The sequence below is a fragment of the Gadus chalcogrammus genome, chromosome 7 (assembly GCF_026213295.1).
Source record: "Gadus chalcogrammus isolate NIFS_2021 chromosome 7, NIFS_Gcha_1.0, whole genome shotgun sequence".
Classification (NCBI taxonomy): Eukaryota; Metazoa; Chordata; class Actinopteri; order Gadiformes; family Gadidae; genus Gadus; species Gadus chalcogrammus.
Window position 1 is genome coordinate 2,800,485 of NC_079418.1, and position 20,744 is coordinate 2,821,228.

A 20,744-nucleotide genomic window follows, 5' to 3' on the forward strand; every position below is an offset into this window, starting at 1 on the left:
CTAAAGAGAGCCTGCTGTAGCCTACCTCACTATGAGCCTACACATAGTCCCCCTAAAGAGAGCCTGCTGTAGCCTACCTCACTATGAGCCTACACATAGACCCCCTAAAGAGAGCCTGCTGTAGCCTACCTCACTATGAGCCTACACATAGTCCCCCTAAAGAGAGCCTGCTGTAGCCTACCTCACTATGAGCCTACACATAGTCCCCCTAAAGAGAGCCTGCTGTAGCCTACCTCACTATGAGCCTACACATAGTTCCCCTAAAGAGAGCCTGCTGTAGCCTACCTCACTATGAGCCTACACATAATCCTCCTAAAGAGAGCCTGCTGCTCTGTCCAGGCCGGTCTAGACGCTCTCATTAAACATTGATGGAAGAGGAAACAACCGGAGCCGTCCAGTCACTGGCCGCTGCTGGTGTGCTCCCGGGGGGCATCCGGGCTCCAAGTGGGGGGCTCCGGTTCCATCTGGGGGCCGCACATCCCCTGGCCCTGCACCGGCTGCTCCAGCGGTAGCTCCGAGTCGGGTTGCGGGTAGCATCGTAGACCGCCGGAGCACCTCGGCGTGTACACCCCGCAGAAGTCGCCCTCTTGCCGGGCGCACACCGGGCAGCAGCCGCAGCCCGGCTCCCGCACGATCTCCGTGCACGTGTCTGTCGGCGGCGGGCACAGCGCCTGGCGCTCCGCGGTGCACGCCGGGCATCGGAACACCATCTCGGCCAGGGAGGCGCCGAGGCAGAGCAGCAGCAGCAGCACGCAGGAGGTCCCGTACGGAGCCATCCTGCACGGGTTCGGTCTGGAGATGGAATGCGGTGGAGGTGGTGCTGGTGGTGGTGGAGGTGGTGCTGGTGGTGGTGGAGGTGGTGGTGGTGGTGGTGGTGGTGGTGGTGGTGCTTCTGGTGGTTGTGGAGTGCTTGGGTCAGGTAGTGATAACGGGGAGTCGGGGAGCCAATGTGCAGACAGACAGCGGGACCGGCGCTAGGACCATGGGGAAGACGTGGTCCCCTGGGTCCTAGCGCCGGTCGACTGTGAAGAGAAAAAAAAAATATATATATATATTAAGGATTTAAAAGAGATGTGAATCGATTGAACGGTTGTAGCCAGCTCAGGAATATTAATGTGTAGACATTCTGTGATGAGTCTGGGGTCGACCTGATTCTGTGATGAGCCTGGGGATAGACCCCATTGATGGTCTGGGGTCTATCCATGGACTTTAAACCACAAGCAGACCGATCATAGCAATAGACCATCGATACATCATAGAACCAGTCCCTACTGAGGGAGACACTGGTTTCAGGCCGGTTAACCACAGCTTGAAACCCATCTCAGAGAACCATTATGGCACATCTCAACCAGGCCTACTGTAGTACTGTAGAAACAAAAAAAAAATGTTTTTTTACCTTCAGAAAACAAAACCGCCGATATTCCGTTGGGTGAACTACAAATGTCCCCGCTCTTCATTTCATAAATAGGTCCCCGGTCAGAGCGGCTTCGTGTGTGTCAGTGTGCCATCCCCCAGTGGAGTTAATGCTACCCCTTCTCCACCAACGTGGTTCCACTGCTGGTTCAGACCCAGTGCCGCCCTCCAACCGGCTCTTGGCTCTTCAACGTTCAAATAGTCCTGGCTCCGGGCGGGACGAACAGGTTCCACCTCATCACCAGCTCCTCGCCGGTCCCCAAACCAGAACCAGTGACGGCTTGTACTGGGTTGTGTCCTTTTAACGCGTTGACTCAGCATTCATTTTGACGTTCTGGCGCGTTGCTAGGACAACAGGGTGTTGACGTGGCTCTACTCCAGCCCTATGTGGAACATCACGCTTGTTCTTGGGGAGTCTGAGTGTAGGACCAACACTAAACCAGCCCAGCACCAGCACCGGGTTGCGTTGGGGGAAAGGGGTCATAAGAGGCCAAATGGTGTCCCGTCAATCTAGAGGTACAGGAGTATGTAAATAGGAGTGACCTCACACCTCATTGATCGACAGCACTCACTGTGAGCCTGACCAATCACAACGCATGGGCCGAGTTGACGTTTGACAGCTGTCACTCATAACACTGTAACCATGGGCCAGCACAAACTTTATTTCATCATTATTTTATTATTAATCGTTGACGGAAGATAATGTTAACATCCACTTTTAATTCATGAACACATTTGCCTGTTTGGATCTGGATAACCAGGGACTTTAAAAGGGACCTATTATGCTTTTTCGACTTTTGTGACCTATAAATGTTGTTATAATGATTGATAGTCATGTTTAAACACACACAAAAAACGATGTAGATTTTCGGGAAACTCTTCCTCTTATCTGGGCGCTTTCAGCATTCTTTGTCAACGCTCGGTTTCTTCCTTCTCCGCCCCCTCGCCCCCCTCCTGCCAACCCAACTCCGTTGTGATTGGTTACCTTCCTTGAAGTGCGGCGCGCGGGCTGATTTGACCAGGCATATGGGGGCGGGGCAGGAGTGCCTCTACGTAGATGATTTCCCGGAAATGTGAACAAGTGAATCGCAAACGTTGTCCCGAGTGTTTAGCGCTCTGCACAGCCACCCCAGGGAATACGTCGAAATGCATGTACGTCATTATTTGACACTTTAGTATGGTTAAACAGAGAGTCGGGTACAGTGCCAAAGGAGTGGCAAACCGGGGTGGTGGTTCCCCTGTTCAAAAAGGGGGACCAGAGAGTGTGTGCCAATTACCGGGGTATCACACTTCTCAGCCTCCCTGGTAAAGTCTACTCCAAGGTGCTGGAAAGGAGGGTTCGGCCGATCGTCGAACCTCAGATTGAACTACGGACCAGCTCTTCACTCTCGCAAGGATCCTGGAGGGGGCCTGGGAGTATGCCCATCCGGTCTACATGTGTTTTGTGGATCTGGAGAAGGCGTATGACCGGGTCCCCCGGGAGAATCTGTGGGAGGTGCTGCGGGAGTATGGGGTAAGGGGGTCTCTCCTCAGGGCCATCCAATCTCTGTACTCCCAAAGCGAGAGCTGTGTTCGCGTCCTCGGCAGCCAGTCCTCGGTCAGTTTCGTTCTCAGTGGGTGCTGGTCTCCGCCAGGGCTGCGCCTTGTCACATATCCTGTTTGTGATATACATGGACAGGATATCGAGGCGTAGTCGTGGTGGGGAGGGGTTGCAGTTCGGTGGTCTGAGGATCTCGTCAGTGCTTTTTGCAGATGATGTGGTCCTCATTGGATCATCGGCCTGTGACCTTCAGCACTCACTGGATCGGCTGGCGGCCGAGTGTGAAGCGGCTGGGATGAGGATCAGCACCGCTAAATCTGAGGCCATGACTCTTAGCAGGAAACCGGTGGATTGCTTACTCCGGGTAGGAAATGAGTGAAGGAGTTCAAGTACCTTGGGGTCTTGTTCGCGAGTGAGGGTACTATGGAGCGTGAGATTGGCCGGAGAATCGGAGCAGCGGGGGCGGTATTGCGTTCGCTTTACCGCACCGTTGTTACGAAAAGAGAGCTGAGCCGCAAGGCAAAGCTCTCGATCTACCGGTCGATCTTCGTTCCTATCCTCACCTATGGTCATGGGTGATGACCGAAAGGACGAGATTGCGGGTACAAGCGGCCGAGATGAGTTTTCTCAGAAGGGTGGCTGGCGTCTCCCTTAGGGATAGGGTGAGAAGCTCAGCCATCCGTGAGGAACTCGGATTAGAGCCGCTGCTCCTTTACTTAGAAAGGAGTCAGCTGAGGTGGTTCGGGCATCTGGCAAGGATGCCCACTCGACGCCTCCCTTGGGAGGTGTTTCAGGCACGTCCAGTGGGTAGGAGACCTCGGGGAAGACCCAGGACTAGGTGGAGAGATTATATCTCAACACTGGCCTGGGAACGCCTCGGGATCCCCCCGTCAGAGCTGGTCAATGTGGCCCGGAAAAGGGAAGTCTGGGGCCCCCTGCTTGAGCTGCTCCCCCCGCGACCCGACCCCGGATAAGCGGATGACGATGAGGACGATGAGGAGGTATGGTTAAACATGACTATCAATCATTATAACAACGTTTATCGGTCATAAAAGTCGAAAAAGCATATTAGATCCCCTTTAAAGAAGAAGGTGGTATTGTCTCTAATAGTGTGGAGGTCGTATGAGAGGGTCATGACCTTCGAGGTGAATTAACTCTGCCGCGACCGCCTCAACACATAGGTCACTGGTGACGACGGTCCGTGTTCTTCAGGTCAGCCAATCGCACTGACATCCTCTCACCAGCAGGTGGTGCTGCGGTGCTCCTTTACGAGGGTTTCAAAACGGACCCTGTGTCAAATCATTTGGTTTAGAAGTACTGGTGCTTTGGCAAAGCACCAGTACTTCTAAACCAAATGATAGGCGTCAATTCCGCTGGGGACGCGTCCCCACCAGTTTTCGTCAAGATTCATTTTGTACCCACTACTTATAAAAAAAATAAAAAACTTCAGTTGAATTATTATGGATCATTACACGGCTCTTCTCAATGCTGTAGACTGCTCCATTCATTTGCATGGGTTTTCCCAACGTTCAGCTGTCAATTATTTTTGTTAATTACACGGCTCTTCTCAATTCATAAAAGTATGAATAGACCTCTGAAGAAGTCCCGCCTCCGAGTCTCTGGTTCCATCGGTCAAATATCTCTGGGAAATAACAACAGCTTTTGAATGATCGTACATAACAAACTCTCTGGGTGGCGAAGAAGTAAAAGCTGCTCACGTTTTGAACTAGACACTTTTTCCATCTAGATTCTACTTCCACCGTAAGTAGTAAAGGTTTATAAATGCTCCTTTAACAGCACCGATAATCCAAAAGACATTGCATCACACACATCCAATGTTTATTGCTCTGCCTCCCTTTGATTATCCCTTACATATTACACGTCTCTTCTCAATGCCGTGGAATGCTCACATCCAGCATATTTGACTGCTGTCAAGGAAAGTGGATTTTTTTGCATCTGATTCATGTCATCTGTATCACTCCGCTTTCTGGTAACTTATCAACCCCAGCGTATTCGGTTAAACGACATCAACGACTTTGGCGAACAATTTCTCTGCTGATCAACGCCAGGGGCGATTCTAGGGTCAGAGCTTTAGGGGTGCTGAGCACCCAATGAGCCCCACTGCCACCACCCACACTTTTTTCACACAAAAACAAAAATTATGTCTATTGACATGACTCCCGATTGTTGAAATGAGTCTCAAAGTGACGATATACTTTAACAACAGAGACACACGTACGCACTACACAGGTACTTGTGGCGCTGCTCATTTGCTTAACAAACGGACTGCTCCAGTTCGACTGTAGCCGCGCTAATGACGCTAACGGAGCTAACTGGGCTAACGGAGCTATCGGAGCTAACTGTTAAACGGTGCCTGGACTCCAGCACTCACCGATATGGTATCGGAATTGGAACAACTCAAGGAAAAAGGAAAGAAGTGTGAGACACAGCTTTGGAGCAACTTACTTAGTTGATTCACAACAATACAACTAAATGGATCTCACTCTGCGTGAGTCGCGCTGGACGACGGTCGGCTGCGGAGCGGTGCAGCTACAGAGGAGAAGGAGCGGGTGGGAAGAGGATTATACCATTTGCTAAGCGGGGATGTTTTCATTTTCGTCCTTAACATATACATTATAAACCACAAACTACGGAGTATGTTTTGGACATTATTTAACCTTGTCAAAGACAAAAGACGAACATTTTTAGAAAAACAATATTTCTTACTCCAAGATTTAGGGGTGCTGAGCCCACGAACTCTGGGCTCAGAGTTCGCGCATTGCTATGCACATGAGTTAAATCTTGTTTTATGGCACACATGCAAAGCTGTCTCTGAAGCCACAGAGTTCTTCAACATGCTGGAAAGTCTCTATTTTTCTTTAGTGTCCCCCTCGTAAACCTCCATAAGATTGTAGAGACTCAAAAGAAGTTAGGGTTGCAGCCAAGAGAGCTCTTGCAGTTGTCAACTACACGCTGGGCATGCCAGCTTCATTCAGTGACTGCAGTAATTGATACTTTCCCTGCTATCATTGAGTGCCTCTCCACAATCAAGACACCTACAGCAGTTGGATTGAGGGCAAAACTCAGTCAATTCTCCTCAGTGTATTTGCTGATGGTTTTCCACACTCTCTTGTCTGTAACAGCAGGTTTACATATGTGGCGACACGAGGAGGCTTTCCTATTTTATGTCAGAGTATTTTCTCTGTTACCGACAACGCCACCTTGGGTTAGGGCCCAAGGACCTATACACTACGAGTATAATTGTCACCTCTGACGATAAGACTATCAGGTTCGTTCAATCAGGGAGGGCGGGAGACAGAGTTCAAATATTACAAAGCATTTTATTATTATAAACACAGTTTGGCATAAAAGATGAAAAAGAGAAGTAAGCCCAACTGGGGAAGGACGTAGGTGCAAGCTGAGGCTTACCGGCTGGGAGAGTGGTCGTCAGGGGGAAATTAAATCCAACGAAAGAAACAAGGGCACCTCACACACACAGCAAAAACGTGAAGTCCAAACGAATAAAATCTAAAACAAAGCACACGCACACGAAGGATCACCACCACCACCCAGGAGGACCACCGCCACCACCGTCGGCCTTCAGCTCTACGAGAAAGGGGCACAGTTAGGAGGGCTCACAACTGACAGACAAGAGTATTAATTTGCAATAACCAAAAATCACTCAAAATGAAAGAAAATAAGAAAATTAAAGAGTCTCGGACCAGAGATATCAACTCAACAAGTAATCATAACATATGTTTTAAACAAAAATAAACAAGGGCTCAGATTGAGAAGTTTCCCTTCCAAATGAAAATTAAATGAACAACGACACAAAACTTAAGAGATTAACTCAAAACGCACACACACACGCACACACACACTCCAAACCAGGGGTGAGTCCAGGCGGAGCTCGCAGCGGCACACCCGAGCGGCAGCCACACAGGTCAGGCACACACCGCACCACGCACAGCAGCAGCGGGCCACAGGGCTAGCAGCTGGAGGCAAGCCGACCAGGGGCAGTAGACAGAGCCCCGAACCAAGTCGGCGGAAGTGGCAACGAAGCAGCAGCAATGACAATTTAGCAACAATCAGTAAATAACCAAGGAAGGTATTCTCGGTTTTGCGTTCTTAATCCCGGTTCTCAGTCTGATCATTATGCGTCCCTTCTAAAGAGGGAGAGGGGTGAAGAGTATCGGCGTAGCGGGGGAGACAGCCACCACGCACCATGCGACAAGCAGACTGTTGAAGGGAGAGGAGCGCAAAGTGAGCCTAGCACCAGACCAACAGGCAAACAACAACAACACGCTCAACATGACTCACCTATGCTCTGGTCAGCGGCGGTAAACGACCCCAATACATTGCCCCGATTGTGATGAGGATCTCGGCAGATCTATTATAGTAAGGGTTTGAGTTTTAGTAAACCGCTGATGAAGAGGGCAACGACCCGGAAATGGACGGGCCGAAGAGGCAGGAAGCGAGAGTTCAGGAGGAAGGGCACGGCCTACTTTTATCCCCTCGACAAGCAATGATTGGCGAACGGGCCGGAGTGGGCGTGGTGTAATAGAAGTCTGTGTCCAAATAGCCGTATTGCCTCATACCACTACACATAGATACCTACAGAAGGAGCCCATTGACATTGCCCAAGCAGTGACATACAAAAATGCAGTGACTGACACCATGAAGCAGAAACCCAGTGATACCACTGCTGCAGATCTGTACTCCAGAACAAAAGCTATGTGTGAGGCAAACCAGATAGCAGTCTTAGAATCATCATCAGGACAGAGGCGGAAGAAAAAGAGAATAGATGAATTGTGTGGCAGACGCCAGGGAGGAGTGAGGGGAGTGGTAGGTCTGGCAACCTGCTGGCTCCACCCCCAAGCCATATATGGACTTCCTCCCTCTAACGAGGCAAGCCTGGGGATCATTAGGCAGGGGTGCTTGGGATTAAGAGGGCGAGCATACAGTCGTGTAAAAAAAGGAAGGCTAAGGGGAGCAGGCTACCACAAGCCTGGGCTAGGGCTAGGGCTAGGGCTAGCGAGCAGGCCGGATCTGTGTGATCGCCTGGAAGCTGAGGCCGACTACAGAGAGCATATGCGTGAGCTTCTGTGAACATTGTACGGCATAGGGTAAGAGTGGAACTTTGGCGATTGCTTGTGTACCGACCGGTTTGTATGAGGACCCTCCCGGCGACGACTCCTGAACACGTACTTTGGATTACCCTTTGTTTCACTCTGGTGATAATTAGTTTCCCTGTAAATAAACCCTCCCTTGGAACTGCTCTCTGTGTGTTGAGTCGTTTTGTCTATTCAACTTGGTAGCGTGGAAACCCCACACCCACTGGCCCGCTACACATGGTGGAGGATGCGTGCTAGTAATCCCAAGTTAAATGGATAGACCAATACACAGGGAAACCTACGCCGCCGCAGAAAGGGACGCCGCCGCAGAAAGGGACGACGCCGCCGCTGCTGCCGCTGCATGGGAAGCCACCGCCGCCAGAGACGAGGCCGTAGCGGGAGACGAGGCCGCAGCGGGAGACGAGGCCGCAGCGGGAGACGGAGAGGCCGCAGCGGGAGACGAGGCCGCAGCGGGAGACGGAGACGCCGCAGGGGGAGACGGAGACGCCACTGCGGGAGCGTCAACTTCAACGAACACATGCCCGTAACCTGTGCTCTCTCTCTACAGGGCTGACCCGAGGCTGCCGTGTGACGCCGCAGACGCAGCCGTGTGACGCCGCAGACACAACTTCCGGGTTGCCGGCTTGGTTTGTTTGGTTTGGTTAGCAGGACGCTTAGCGTCGACCTGCTATCTCGGTTTGTATCTATTTTCGGTATTTATATCTGCGACCTGTTCTGCATACTCTGTATTGTATTCGCTGTTTCCTCGCTGGAGCTCCGTCTGCATCAAACCACGGTAAGCATGGATTCCGGTTGTTCTTGTTCTTGCTCTGACTTTCTCATGGATAAGATAGCTCTGCTAGAGAGACGTATCTGTCAGTTAGAGGAGGAAAGGGTAGCGAGCGTAAAGAAAACAGATACTCCAGAAAGTATAGAGAAGAGACCCGCAGGCGGACTCGTGGAGCTAACGCTATCGTTAGCTGTGACTCCGTCAAGGCAATCCTGTCGGCAGCACAGGCGAGGCAGGTTGCGGTCAGTACCCTGCCTCGCAAGTCTTTTTCGGGGGTAAAAACGCTAGTCATAGGTGACTCTGTTACACGTAAAGTTAGGCTACACTCGCCAGCGAAAATTATTTGCCTACCTGGGGCCAGGGCTCCCGACATTGAAGCTAAACTTAGGGTGCTGACATGCGGTCAGACCTCATACGGAGTTAGATTAGATGCACCAAACACCGACACTAGTTTCGACAACATTGTAGTCCATGTCGGCACCAACGATGCTAGGACAAGACAAACTGAGCTAGGCTTTGTGACTTCGCCAGAAAGATGTGTCGGCATCGATTAATTCTCTCTGGCCCTCTGCCCGATAAGGGTAATGATGAGCGTTATAGTAGATTATTGTCTCTAAATCGCTGGCTGGCACGATATAGTTCAGAGCAGGGCTTTGGTTTCATAGATAACTGGCCCTCCCTGTGGGGTCGCCCTGGTGTGCTCATGAGAGACGGCCTACACCCTACTGGGTTAGGCGCCTCAATTATGTCAAAAAACATAGATAGATGTCTTAGTCAGGCGTGACTCATCCACTCACAGCACGCTGGGCTGCAGGAGTTTAGCAAACCTGCTAGCAACATGATAGTCTACGTTGCAGAGTCTAGAACAGAGTCTAGAACAGCAGATGGGTTAGCTGAACCAGGATCTATTGCACCAATTGTTTCAGAGCTGAGTGTTAACCGGACTCCCTCTGCAATTAACGCTGTACCTATATGTAGGTGGTGCAAAACCGCATGTCAAATCGCATGTCAAATTGCATGGTAAATCGCATGTCAAATCGCATGGTAAATCGCATGACAGAGCAGAGTGTTAACCGCACTCCCTCTGAAATTAACGCTGTACCTATATGTACGGTGGTGCAAAACCGCATGTCAAATCGCATGTCAAATCGCATGTGTGGCGGAATGGAGAGAAGGGGGGGGAAAGTTGCTCGACAACGCCACCTGGGGAATTGCACCCCAGGAAATACAACCTTGGCCCTGTACTTTGGCCAACCAGAGGTCACACAGATTCGTTGCACGTTTTGTATAAAGGACGAGAGACGGACTTACAAAAGATATAATTTTATTTCTTTACAGTAAGCAGAATTAAAAGAGCTCAGGGATCTCAACAACCACTGAAGTGTCAAGTCAAAACCCCAAAGTAGAAATAAATACAACAGGCACAGAGCTAGGCTGTAGCGAGGCGGTCAGACTAAATCAACTCAAAACCACAAAAGAACCACTACAAACCAAGCCTGCCGCCCGCTGCACCAGCTCCTGTCCTGGAAACACAAGAAAGAAACACAAAAATTACACTACTGTTGTGGCGAGACACTCAGGTTGTTACGACAATCATTTAAAACAGAGGACTATAATAAAACACACACATACACACACACACACACACAGCACTCACACCCACACACAGGAACAGAACTGACTCATAACCAAATATTTAAACCCAAATACAAATATACAGAACCCAACTAATGGGTTTCTGTAATAAAAATAAACGAAATTTAACTGTGGGTGGGGGCCAGGCGTATTTAACACCCCAAACACAAACCCAACAGCTATGTTAAACTAAACAGAAAATAATCAGTTGAACCCCAAAGCAATAGATCAGAAATAATAAGAAAATATTGATATGCTTAACCCCAAATGGGTCAACAAAACGCAACACAAAAATATATGTATGTATAGGATTTAACCCAAACAAATAAACTAAAGAACACAAACTCAAAAAGATGAAAGGAAAAGCAGACAATTAACCAAACCAATAAGAGTTGTGGTGGGACTGAAAACTTAGCGCTGCGTGGGAATGCAACCGCCACATCGGACTGTGTGGAAAAAGGCAACGGTGCCGGAGCAGCCGAAGATGATGAAGACGACGGAGTGGATGGAGAAGACGGAGCGGCTGGCGAAGACAGAGCGGCCGCCCCAGGACCGGAGGCCGTGGATGGTTTACGTTTGGGATCGCCAGGTGTAGGCTACGTCACAGAGCCGTGCAGGGCAGCTTCACCAGAGCACAGGAGGAGGAAGAAAAGCAAAAGCACCGCTGCGGCTCCAACAGCTACAGCAGGACAGAGAGCAGACGGCTAAGCACAAAGCTAACACAACCAGCAGGTTAACAAAAGAGCACGCTTACCCGAACGAAGAGAGCTTTACGCCCCCGAAACTGATCACCGGCTGCGGCAACAGTACAGAGCGGATGCCACACTCCCCTCACTCTTCACAATGCCGCCCCCGAACAACACGGCCAACAACGCTGGAAAGTTACAAAAACACTCGCGATCACTGGGCACCTGCTTGTCATCATAAAGTTGCACGAAAGTAGCGTCATGCCTACTCACCTTCAAGTGACTGAAGCACGCCACACCAACCGACAATAAACCAACAACTAACAGACGCCACACCGAGTCTTCGCCACGAGTGCCAGGCAGCAGTGTGGGCGCCAGAGAAGGCGCAGCACTTATACAGGTGAAACCACTCTGCAATCTGCCCACCAGAAATCACCTGAGTGGAGGAGGAGCAACACTCAACCTGCCACACATGGTAAATCGCATGTCAAATCGCATGGTAAATCGCATGACAGAGCAGAGTGTTAACCGCACTCCCTCTGAAATGAACGCTGTACCTAGTACAGGCGTGCAAAATCGCTTGGCAAATCGCATGATAAACCGCACGTCAAATCAAATGCTAACAACTAACCGGACTCCCCCTGAAATTAAAACTGTACCTATATGTACGGTGGTGCGGCCTCGCACTGTCTCGAGGTGTAAAACCCGCAGGCGAGGGCCGCGACCAGTATGTCGAATTCTCGCGATCCCATTGATCGCCTCAGAGCTGAGTGTTAACCAGACTCCCTCTGAAAATAACGCTGTACCTATATGTACGGTGGTGCGGCCTCGCGCTGTCTCGAGGTGTAAAACCCGCAGGCGAGGGCCGCAATCAGTATGTCGAAACCGCGGCATCCCCTTGACCGCTTCAGAGCTGAGTGTTAACCGGACTCCCTCTGAAAATAATAAAAAGGAAGCACTCAGAATAGGGTTCATGAACATAAGGTCGCTTTCATCGAAGGCGCTCTTGGTCCATGATCTAATTATTGATAAAAAGATCGACATACTGGGGCTTTGTGAAACCTGGTTAAAACCAGATGAGTTTCTAGCCCTAAACGATGCTACTCCACCCCATTACGTTAGCACCCAAGTATCTAGAGAAGTTGGTGGGAAAGGTGGTGGAGTAGCCCTGATATCTAATTCTAAGCTTAATTTAAAGCCAAAGAATAGATATATTTTCAGATCCTTTGAGGTGCTAGCGCTCTGCACCTCAGCTCCCCGAGAAGCGAAACAAGTTCCAGACTCTTTAGCTGTAGTATACCGTCCCCCAGGACAGTATTCAGTTTTTGTTGATGAGTTTTCTGACTTTGCAGCTGATCTGGCTACATACTCAGACAATATTTTGCTTATTGGGGATTTCAACATTCATGTGAATAACCCGTCTGATGCCCTCGCAAGGGCTTTTCTGTCCATTACAGATACGCTTGGCTTCAAACAGCTCGTCCAGCACCCAACCCACATCGGTGGAAAAACGCTGGATCTCCGCGGTGTTGACATTTCACAGCTAGTGGTCTCTTCCTACACCTCAGCTTTATCAGACCACTTTTGGTCACTTTCCAGGTGGTGGTATCCTGCCCCTGTGACGATCAGCAAGCTACTTTCAGCTGTCGCCGCATCACACCTGCAACCATTACAGCTATGGCAGATAAGTTATCTGGTTCACTTGCACCTCTCTGTAACTATAGTGGTTCTGTGGAGTGCCTTACTGATGACCTCAACATTGCCTTGTCTGTTGCCATTGATTCAGTTGCTCCGAACGTAACTAAAAAACGAACATTGAAAAAACCAGCCCCCTGGTTTAATGCAGAAACGCGCATTTTGAAGCGAAATTGCAGGATCCTTGAACACAAATGACGCTCGACTAAACTTGAGGTCTTTCATCTTGCATGGCATAACAGTCTGCTCACCTATAAGGGTGCGCTGACTATTGCCAGGAATGCCTACTTTTCCAGTATCATCAATTTGAATAGAAACAATCCTAAGTTTCTTTTTGACACGGTGAGGAGTCTCACTCAGAAACAAACTCAGACCGTAGGCTCATCGATCGTGGCAGGTGAATTCATGGATTTCTTTGAGAATAAGATTCAATCAATTGAATACCCAAGCCATATATGGACTTCCTCCTTCTAACAAGGCAAGCATGGGGATCGTTAGGCAGGGGTAATGGGGCTTAAAAAAGCTAGCAAACGACAGACGGGGGTTGTTGGAGCTAGAAGGAAGGCTAAGGGAGAGGGTGGAGCGAGAGCTCGCGCTAGGGCTAGCACAGCACAGCACAGGACAGGCGGGATCTGTGTGATCGCCTGGAAGCACGGAACGGCTTAAGGGAAAGAGATGGGTGGAAAGTGTTGGTTGGACTGTATCATATAAGCGGTGGATGATAAAGGCTTTACACGTAGTGAGCTGTGTTCAAAGTCTCCTTCCTCATTCAATCTGTCCTCACTGAGGAGCCCAGCAGCTCAGTCTTTACTCAGAACCTTTAGAGCTGTGTTCACGTTCTGTCTCCGTTCTGCACACTTACATTATGTTTTGGTTAACACCTGAATCTGTTCTTCAACGGATCTTACTTTACTTCCTTTTGTGCTTTTATATTTTCCTATGACACGGGCAGCACACGTTTTCATCACGGAGAAGCTAAGGTACAGCTCGCTAAATGTCATGTTTTCTTTAGATTATTGGTCGTATATATTCTTAATGTGTTGATATGTTCTAGAATAATCCGTTTCCAGTCCCATTCCAGTGTTTCCAGGTTCCTGCTGTAAAAGAGAGGTTGATCTCCGAGAGATAACCTGTCTGAATAAAGGAATATTGGTCAGAACATCAATCACTAGTTCCACCGTGTTGAGGGTGTTTCATATGGAACCTCTGGTCTAGAAACCTTTATTGTGGAAGTTCATTCTGTACTGCAGTGAGGTCAGATTGGTTGTGTTGTGGGCTTTTATTGTGGAGGTTCAGTCTGTTTGGTTCATGTAGTAGACATTTATTGTGGAGGTTCTCTCTGTACTGTAGTGAGGTCAGTTTGGGGGTGTTGTGGACTTTTATTGTGGAGTTTTCAATAACTTCTCCATCTCTAGAGGGAGCCCTGAAACAATAAACTATGTTAACAGAAGATAAAAAGTATATCAGGCTCATACAGACGATGGACACAGATGAGTTGGTTGTGATCAGACTCTACTGGTACTGATGTGGAGAAGATAAATATAATGTCTGTTTGTGTATATAGTTTGTGTAATAGTCTCCAGGCTTCCCTCTTTAGACCAGGGGACGTGAATCCAGGATAGATGCTTCTGATATCCTCTGAGTTCAGAGTTAAGTTCTCCTTGATGTTTGTTCTGTTCCAGAGGGCTGAGGAGAAGGCACACGCTTTCCTACACAAGGAGCTGAAGATGAGTGGGGAGGAGGAGGTGGATGGTAAGAACGAGGAGCAGAGGGGGCGCGCCATAGAGGGAGTGGTAGACATCACAAAGCTCTGCCTGATGGAGATGAACCAGAAGGAATGGGCGACACCATGGGGGGGCCGTAAGAGACTCTTATCTTGAAAACAGAGAAGAAATACTCATTTTAAAGAGCAGTAGGACATAATGGGCCCTATTTTAACCGTCTGAAACTCAAGTGAGAAGCGCAAAACGGAAGTGGCTTTGTGGGCGGATCTCTGTCGCTGTTGCTATTATACCGGCAGATAAACCCATCTAAGGCTATGTTTACACGATGACGGTCTGAACAGAAGACGTAAAAGTGGCGTCGCGTATTCACTTTTTATTCCGCGTTTAGAAGATTGTTTTCGGGAGGAAATCTGCGTGCATACGGTGACGCAAAAGTGTGTGGAATTCGAATGGGTATGCATGCCAGGCGGCTAGGTGGTGCTGTGATACACTATCACACAACACCGCCATGTCTGAGCGCATGCGTAGAATCTTCCTTCTTCTCTTATCCGTGCCACAAAAACCAAAAAGATCCTTCTCTGTTCAGTAATTCTATCTGTACATTTCATGGAAAGACTCCTGTACGCTTTTTAGAGCTGCCAGAGCAGCTTGAAGGTCCGATGCATGGAAATAATCTTACATGTTTGTTTATTTCCTTGTACTGGCACATGTATGTGACGTAAACGCGTACGCGACGTGAGCAGATCTGAGCAGTGTTTTGCGTCTTGGCAGTGTAGACGGAAAAGCTACGGCGGAGCGTATTAAACTTTTCCACTCTGGAGGGTGGTTTCAGATTTATGCGTTTTCATGCCCCAAAAACGCTGTCACCGTCTAAACGAAAGGCACTTCCGATAAAATATTTTGTCGTTTTTACCCGCAAGAGTCCTCGTGTAAACGGGGCCTAAAATGGGTGGGTCTGAATACCCGTAGGTGTGTTTTGGGCGTAACATGCAATGAACCAATGAGAGTGCCATCTCCCTTCCCCATTAAGAGCCATGAACGCATTTTAACTTTCCGAGTTGATATTTGGACATTTTGACATGATATTTTGGCAATCAATTCCCTGTCGTCATTGTGTTAAACCAGCCATTAGCGCGCAAGGGGGAAAAAGGTGATTGCTGATTGGCTCCAGTAAAAGGGGATCGGAAACAGAAAGAAATGTATTGCTTCTCTCCAGCCCCTGCTGCAGAGCGAATTCAAATCGCCGGCAGAACGGGCTGGGGGTACCCAGTCTAACACCTTAATCTATCTAAACTATAACCGCATTTCACATTAATTGCCTCGTTTGCTGCGTTACCAACGTTGTCTATGCTGACTTAGGGTGCGGGATGTTCAATATCAATAAGGTTGAGTTCATAAGGCTAACATTATCTTTTCTGAGTCAACAATAATTTTGGGCAGGTGTGTTTGAGCACAGTATATCATACTAAACATTGGTAATCTCCAGATGTCGCCGACAGTCTTCAATGTGCCAAATATCCCACTGCTTCGGGTTTTCCTTTGTAGGCGCGTTGAGAGGAGGAGCGGGCGAATCCAATGTCAGGGCATGTGCATGTATCAGTGATACGCGGGTTGATCCATAAGTGGTAGTGTACCCGCGCATCATTGGCATTTATGCACGCTTGCCTCTGTGTGCGTGTGCGAAAGAGAATGACGGTGCTATGCAGAGATGAATGAACGGAATGATATTTATATTTCAAAATCGCACAAAAAGGCGCTGCGCCACACATTGGTCTATGTATGGGAAACACTGTGGGTCTATTTAATGATACATGGCAATACATTGACAAACATAGTTTCTTAACAGTTTTATCGTTATCGAATTGTGTTCATAATATGCATGCATCCCCCCGTTAATATACATTGCCATGGACTGTATTATGTGTTACGTGTTTAGGTTGCGGGTGTTTAAACAGATGGGTGCACACATGCGAGCCCGCATTCATTCATTCTTTTAAACACACACACGCACACCCGCATTCATTCATTCTCTCACGGTAAAACAATGTTTTCTCACGATCGAATACTCATCATCCTAAAAGTTATGGGCTTGTACCAAGCCCCAACCACAGCGAGTTCTACCAGCATCCAATGCGGAAGGGAAAAACATTGCAGTAGCACCGGGTGGCCACTACGAGGTGGTTGCTATGGACCAGGCTGCTATTTACAGCCTGGTCCAAAAAACATTCCAGACAGTATGTTTAGTTCTCCATTACAACACTAAGGGGACTGATTTTTTTTTTTAAGCAGGCTAGTTTTCTCTTGAGTGACAGCTAGCCGCTGACCCTCATCTCGCCTCGGAGGCTAGTTTTCAGGATTAGCATGCTATCTCCTTCATCTTGACCTCGACTGCGTTCATTCCTATTGCTCATTCCGGTGCCAGGATGCCTTGCTCTGCGGTCAACTGTACCAACCAATCGTTTAAAAACGAATGAGCTACGAGCTAATTTGGTGTACGTCACCTAAATGGGGGTATCTCCCTCCCCCTGACGTCACATCAATGCCCTTTTTTGGTTAGAGGAAATGAGGCGGAGTCAAACTATGACAAGATGGCGACGCTTATAAGCAAAGAGAATTGGATGCAGTTGGAATAACTGAGGTCTGCCCGGATGCTACATCCATTTCATATACTATCTATGGCTTGTACACGATGTCTGTGTCAAGAAAATATGTGTTTGCTGAACGGTGTTTGCAGCTGCATTGATTTAAAAGTACAACTTATTACCGCTGTATCAGCTGTTCTTTCCAAAAATAATTTAACCAACGTTATCATTTAGCCTAAAACAAGATTTTGTTTTGGAAGGGTGGGATATAATTTGCTCGAGTTTATTATTAAGGGGGCAAGCACAAAGTGCGAAGGCAACCTATTGTAATTGTTCGTGTTTTTTTTTTTTATTAGGGTGCCAAACACAAAGTACGAAGGCAACCTATTGTAATTCTTAGTTTTATTATTATTATTCCGCCATTCATCTGGTGTTCATCTGGTGTTCCTGTGGCGTTGGCGAAGATGGTCATTCCAGTGTTACCAGCGCCATTGTCTGTGGATGGGGTCATTGAGGCTCAGAAAGAGGACACCACCTTGGAAGGGTGTTTGTCGATGATTGTGGATGATCAGGGTGTGGAGCATGACTATATTATCCAAGACGGGTTGCCTCTTGCAGGTACTGCGTCCGGTCAAGTGGTGGTGCATACCCAATCTGTTGGTACTCCTTTTGAACACCTGATCATTGACTGTGTTGGGCGTAGAGTCATGACACTTTGTTAACACATGCATATCCTCACGGTGAACAAATATGCCTCAAGAACCTATGACTTTATTTGGATAGATTTACGACTACCTCGAACTTTGTTAAAAATACTCAATTCCCTAAGGATCCTAGGTTTTTTCATTGAGACAAAAATCCTTCAGCACCTATCATCTAAGGACCAATGTCTTCAATCTGAAATTTAGAGAACTCGGTATAAAAACGATTAAAGCGGCCAGGAGCCATTGACTTCTAAAAAAGGGTATGGTTTAAAACGCAAAAAGACTTGATTGCTTGTATCAACATCAAATGGACTCCTATGATCTGGAGTCCAATACAAAAGTTGTTCGGGATCATATTCTGAACAAGATAAAGTCAACATATTTCCAATTAGGGCGTGGCATCGAAATAGGCGTGGCCTGTGACCAAAATAACCACAGTTCATAGACGGAATGTTTGATTTGAGCGGGACCAACTAATTGGCTGTTGGGGACCAAAGTTCCAACTGCCCAAGTAAAATGAAGTTGATTGAAAAAAGCTTTCTGAATCTTGTTTGGACAAAAGCTCTTCTACAGATTAAAGTGATAGGAAATAGGATTATTCTCTACACTAGATTGTTGATGATCGTTGTGTTTATCTTAATGCACAAACAGAATTTTGCTGTATGATAAGCATGGGTTTTTAGAGTTAATGATCTGAACTATCAAAGTTGTTCGTTTTAAGGACTTTTTTTATATTGTGAGTGAACAAGTTGGTGCAACAAACGATTTTATCTTTACCCCAATAAAGACGAGTTTAATGAATCAACTATTATGTTTGCTCATTGTCATTTCATATTGCCTTTTGATTTCTCTTCCAGGGGATCTTGGAAGGATCCGTTCTAAATTTGTGGAAAAAGTCACAGACCCAGACCTTTGGCAGCAGAAGGTGTTCAATACTGAGGAAAAGGACTCTGTGATGGAGGGCCAGACGATCAGAGCAGACCAAGCACCTTGTGTCACGAACGCCTCGGCTCAAAGGCGTCGAACATAGGGAGACAGACACCGTCGGGTAACGCTCAATACAATAACGGTATTTATTGACAGGCAGTTTCAATGAAATACACACGGGCGCAGAGAACACAATGCGACCGCTGCGTCCAGCCGTCAAACCGCGTCTAGAGAAAGAGCATTGGGCCACAGGACACTGCCTTTATCCCCGGCAGCCAGCACACGGCTGCGTGCAATTCCCTCGTTACACCGGCAACACTCAAGCTCCTCCTACAGGCCAAAGAGAGCAGTACAACACATAAACAGCATACAAGCCTATTCCTATACCCTACAGGCAGAGGGAGGAATAGGCCTAGCGCTCAATGAACAGAGCGGGGCGTCACATCACTCCCCCCCAAAAGACAGGAGCCCACCTCATTGGCTTCTGGGAAAAACATTACAAAATATCAATCACCACAAGTTATTTTATCAAGTGTATATCCTCGCCCACATAAACCCATAAAAAAAAATATATTTTTAATAACACACAGGCCTAGAGGAATACACATACCCGTTGCAAAAATGCACATCAAACCAACAGCCAAACACTCCACAAACAGTCATACTCACAACCTTATTACCGCCTCCACTCTCCCGCATATCCGGCGCCTGGATACACGGGACACCTGAAGCAGAACAAAGACATGACAGATAGACAGACATTCACCCTCACTCCAATCCCTCCGGAGCCCGAGAAAGGGTGTCAGCCATTACATTGTCCCGGCCGCGGATGTGCCGAATGACAAGGTTGTATGGCTGCAGAAATAGCGCCCAGCGCATTAGGCGCTGATTAGAATTTTGGAGGGAGTGGATGAACGTGAGGGGATTGTGGTCTGTAAAGACCACAACCGGATGTAAGCCTCCCCCCACATACACCTCGAAATGTTGTAGCCCCCATATCAGCGCTAGAGCCTCTTTCTCGATTGTTGAATAGTTCAATTGATACTTATTGAACTTTCGTGAAAAAAAATAGACTGGTCTATCAATACCAGCATCGTCCTTCTGCAGCAAAACTGCACCTGCACCAACTTGACTGGCATCAACCTGTAACAAAAAAGGTTCATCCAGTCTCGGGGCAGCCAAAACCGGAGCAGAGGTCAACAACAACTTTGCATTACCAAATGCCCTGCCACACTCCGAAGACCACACATATTTGACTGTGCCCTTCAACAAATTGGTCAACGGGGCAACAACTGTAGAGAAGTTGGAGCAGAACCCTCTGTAATACCCAGCCATACCCAGGAAACGCATCAGCTCTTTCCTCGTAGTGGGAGGGGGAAACCTGTCGATGGCCAACACTTTTGCCCTCACTGGTCGCACCACCCCCTGCCCTACCACCTTGCCCAAGTAGACCACACTGGCCTGTGCAAATTCACACTTCGCAAGGTTTATCGTCAAGTTGGCCGCTAACAACCGCTCAAACAAAGCTCGAATGCGGCCAAGATGTTCAACCCAGGTGTCTGCAAAACAGACGGTATCATCCAGATATACTGCACAACCCTCCAACCCTTCCACAACCCTGTTCATGAGTCGCTGGAAGGTTGAGGGGGCGTTGCGCAGTCCAAAACTCATCCTGGTATACGAGTACAGTCCAGAAGGCGTTATAAACGCCGAAATCTCTTGAGCTCTGGGAGTCAGTGGCACTTGGTAGTAGCCCTTTAATAAATCAAATTTGCTCACAAACCGGGCACTTCCCACCTGGTCCACGCAATCTTCCATGCGGGGCAACGGAAACGAGTCAGGTTGTTACAGTATTTACCTTCCTATAGTCTGTGCAAAACCTGAACGAAGAATTAGATTTCTTCACAAGCAAACAAGGAGAAGCCCAGCTGGAA

The 20,744-nt window shown here is 48.1% G+C and overlaps 1 protein-coding gene and 1 long non-coding RNA gene across 2 annotated transcripts; both read right to left on the reverse strand.

Annotated features, from left to right (window-relative positions):
• Positions 1-398: 398 nt before the first annotated feature.
• Positions 399-799, reverse strand: LOC130385455 (insulin-like growth factor-binding protein 2-A). Its single transcript, XM_056593958.1, has one exon. The coding sequence runs from the start codon at positions 774-776 to the stop codon at positions 399-401; it is 378 nt and encodes a 125-aa protein (XP_056449933.1). The 5' UTR covers positions 777-799.
• A 9,220-nt stretch (positions 800-10,019) lies between these two features.
• Positions 10,020-11,593, reverse strand: LOC130386389 (uncharacterized). Its single transcript, XR_008896119.1, has 3 exons — positions 11,452-11,593; positions 11,247-11,366; positions 10,020-11,171 (listed from the first exon to the last, which is right to left on the reverse strand). It is a non-coding gene; the product is annotated as an uncharacterized LOC130386389 (long non-coding RNA).
• Positions 11,594-20,744: the final 9,151 nt, after the last annotated feature.